A 3,899-nucleotide genomic window follows, 5' to 3' on the forward strand; every position below is an offset into this window, starting at 1 on the left:
GGAGTGCAGTGGCACAATCTCAGCTCACTGCAGCCGCTCTCCCAGGTTCAAGCAGTTCCCCTGCCTCAGCCTCCCAAGTAGCTGGGACTACAGGTGCGTGTCACCACACCCAGCTAATTTTTTTATTTTAGTAGAGGCAGGGTTTCACCATGTGGACAGGATGGTCTCAATGTCCTGCTTGTGATCCACCCGCCTTGGGCCTCCCAAAGTGCTGGGATTGTAGGTGTGAGCCACCCTGCCAGGCCATCTTTCTTAATTGACTACACAGATGTTAGATATTTAATCCCTTCTAGCTGTTCTTTTCCTCCCTTGTTAGCTGAGTAAGCCATCTGAATATAGGCAATGAGAAATGAACATGCAAATTGGCATATACTTTGAGGTCAGTTAGCTCAGTATGACATCATATTCACATTTTTTTTACTTTCCCCTTTCCCCCTTGTGATTATTAAAGTAATATTAATGTAGAACACTTAGAAAATATCAAAAAGTGTGAAAAAATTGTTCCTGTTCTTCCAATTTTAGTGTAACTGTAGACATGGACATATTTTCCTTCTGGTCTCTAATTTTTTTTAATCCAGTTTTACATTTAATTTTTCAGAAGCAATCTGAACTACCTTTTTTTTTTTTTTTGGATGTATAGGAAGCTCTAGACATTCATGCAGTTGATGGGACAACAGAAGAATCTTCTAGTCTTCAGGCATCAACCACAAATGACTCAGGTATTATAAAATAGTATAAAATGAGTTGTATTTGTGGTTTGGGCTCCAGTAATGAAACATGCAACATTTATTTGTCTGTAGTGTACAGTAGCTTATTTTATTACTATTTATTTTGGGAGTAGGTTACAGAGCAAGAATTTCCCAGTTGGAAAAGGAGTTGATAGAAGATTTGAAGTCTTTGCGGCACAAGCAGGTGATACATCCTGGTCTTCAAGAAGGTAATAGACTGGCAACTTTTTTTTGGTTTTCTTTTTTCTTTCTTCCCTGTTTCTCCTCTTTTTCCTCTCTCCTTCTCTTCTTTTTCTGTTTTTTTCCTCTTTCTTTCTATCCTTGATTTCATTTTTTTCAGCACCTCTTTCAGTTTGCATATTTTTCTCTTCTCTGTCTCCATAATTCTTCCCTTTAGTTTAAAAACCATGTCTAGATCTTTTTTATACTATTATCTTATGTAAGAAAAAAATGTGTCATGGTGAAGCAAGTGATATTTTCTTTGTTCATTCTTACAACCTGGTATTCTCCCCTGCATTTCTCATCTTAGTTTGGTTACTTTTGTTTATGTGTTTGTTTGTTTATTTGAGACGGAGTCTCACTCTGTTGCCCAGGCAGCTGGAGTGCAGTGGTGCTATCTCAGCTCACTTCAAGCTCCGCCTCCTGGGTTCACACCATTTTCCTGCCTCAGCCTCCCGAGTAGCTAGGACCACAGATGCCCGCCACCACGCCTGGCTAATTTTTTTGTGTTTACGCCCGCCACCACGCCTGGCTAATTTTTTTGTGTTTAGTAGAGACAGTGTTTCACCATGTTAGCCAGGATGGTCTCCATCTCCTGACCTTGTGATCCACCCGCCTCAGTCTCCCAATTACGTGTTTGTTTTTATAATTTTGGAGGAAAGGTCTTCCTTGTCCTTTAGTAATATATTTAGGTGTATAAATAGAAGAATACTTTTCTCTCTCATGTTTTGGCTGCAAACATCTATTTTATATATTCGATGTACCAGTGGGAAGTTAATTTAAAATTTCATTATCTTTTTTTTTTTTTAATTTAAGTTCTGGGATACATGTGCAGAATGTGCAGGTTACATAGTTATACATGTGTTATGATGGTTTACTGCACCTATCAACCTGTTATCTAGGTTTTAAGCCCCACATGCATTAGGTGTTTGTCCTAATGCTCTCCCTCCCCTTGCCTCCCACCCCCCGACAGGCTCTGGTGTGTGATGTTCCCCTGCTTGCATCCATGTGTTCTCATTGTTCATCTCCCACTTATGAGTGAGAACATGCAGTGTTTGGTTTTCTGTTCCTATGTTAGTTTGCTGAGAATGATGGCGTCCAGCTTCATCCATGTCCCTGCGAAGGACATGAACTCATTCTTTTTTATGGCTGCAGTTTTCATTATTGTCTTTATTTTATTGTAATGCATTATCTTGGCCTTGATTATGTTGCTTAATCTTTAAAAAAAAAATCTGTGGTTATTAACATCATGATCACTACTGATTTTCCTGTTTTGGGATGTAATGAAAAATTTTAGGCCGTGCCCCAATTTTTAGTTTCTTACAAATATCTTTGATTTTAGATACACATCTTGGAGTAGTTTTTTGAGTTTTTGACTCTTAACAATTTTCGGAAGGGTGTCTAGACTATTTACACTAATTAGTAGTTCATTTACCTGAGAGTCTAAACATTACAAGTTATCAAACAAAAGATTTATATGTTGGTCATTCAGTTTCTAAATCAAATGGTAATACTTGAAGAATTTTTGCTTTAACAGAAGGCAGCTTGTGTGACAGTGCGATCTTACAGTGTGCAGATCCCAGTCTCAGTCAATATGGGCTGATTGCTGTGGATTATAATGGACAGTCACATCATAGCAATCTTGCAGATAACGTTTGCTGCTGTTTATTGTCAGCTTTAACATCTACTATTTTATTTAAATAATCTCTTATTTCTCCCTATCTTTTTTTCTCCCCTTCCTTCATTTCTTCCTATCTTTAACTTAATCTATCTTCTCCCTTTCCCACTTCCTCTTTTTTTATTTTCTTGATAGTATAAAAATCTTAAAATCTTATGACATTTATATTTTGTTCTTTTAACTTAATCCCCACATTTAAAAAATCTTAGTTCTAGAGTTAAATATATTCAGTGCTTGCAGCTGGTCCTTTTGCTCTGGTTTATTTGCCTAGTATTTGCTGGTTGGCAAAGCTTTGACTGTTTTTCTTTCTTTTATAGACAACTTAGTCAAATTTGTGATCTTTTCCTTAATGGAATGGGGTGTTCAAAGGCCAATGTTTATGAAACTGAGTAGGTACCATATATAGTGAAATTAGCTTGAATTTGGGGGATAGAGTTGGACTCTGGTGGGGTAGAGTACAGGCACTTCTTCGAAAGAGACAGCTGCATCAGTGGATTCTTGTCATATGGAAAAATGGGTCCAAAATTCTCAGGTCTTTCTATAGTTCAGTAGAAGCTGGAGTGGCTATGTGATGTCTCTGAAGTGGTGACCGCTAATAGTTTTTTGGGCACCTAACTCAAAACTTTAAAAACACAGCCAAACGAAACTTATCTGTGAGCTATTATTTTTCACCTTCTTTATAGATGCTGCATTTGGTGCAAGTTTGTATTTAATCCTAAGGTTGTTAAAATTTATTCAACTACATGCTGACATAGTTTTCTTTTTTTAAAAATAATTAAATCTGTAATCTCTCTGGGTACTTAATTTTCAATGTGTGAGGTGGAGTCCTGTTCTGGATTTTTTTTATTCCTCTATTTTATTTTGGCATATTTTTCTCCCCAACCTTGGCTTCCTTTAAAAAGCCATACTTGGGCCAGGCTCGGTGGCTCATGCCTGTAATCCCAACGCTTTGAGAGGCTAAGGCGGATGGATCACTTGAGGTCAGGAGTTCGAGACTAGCCTGGCCACCCTGTCTATACGAAAAATACAAAAAATTAGCCAGGTGTGGTGGTGAGCGCTTGCAATCCCAGCTACTCCGGGAGGCTGAGGCAGGAGAACAGCTTGAATCCAGGAGGTGGAGGTTGTAGTGAGCTGAGATCCTGCCACCGCACTCCAGCCTGGGTGACACAGGGAGACATTGTCTAAAAAAAAAAGAAAAAGCTAGACTTAAACAGTTTCTTTTTTTTTTTTTCTTTTTTTTTTGAGACTGAGTCTCGCTCTGTCGCCCAGGCTGG

At 38.3% G+C, this 3,899-nt stretch overlaps 1 protein-coding gene across 3 annotated transcripts in view; it reads left to right on the plus strand.

Annotated features, from left to right (window-relative positions):
• The window catches only part of MGA (MGA, MAX dimerization protein), a 120,043-nt gene that overhangs the window by 40,128 nt on the left and 76,016 nt on the right, over window positions 1-3,899 (plus strand). For all 3 annotated transcript variants that reach the window (XM_011961043.1, XM_011961045.1, XM_011961046.1), the window contains exons 4-5: window positions 641-719; window positions 842-937. In XM_011961043.1, coding sequence (XP_011816433.1) covers window positions 641-719; window positions 842-937 — 175 coding nt within the window. The remainder of the gene's footprint in view (window positions 1-640; window positions 720-841; window positions 938-3,899) is intronic.

The sequence above is a fragment of the Colobus angolensis genome, unplaced genomic scaffold (genome assembly GCF_000951035.1).
Source record: "Colobus angolensis palliatus isolate OR3802 unplaced genomic scaffold, Cang.pa_1.0 Scaffold533, whole genome shotgun sequence".
NCBI classification, from domain to species: Eukaryota; Metazoa; Chordata; class Mammalia; order Primates; family Cercopithecidae; genus Colobus; species Colobus angolensis.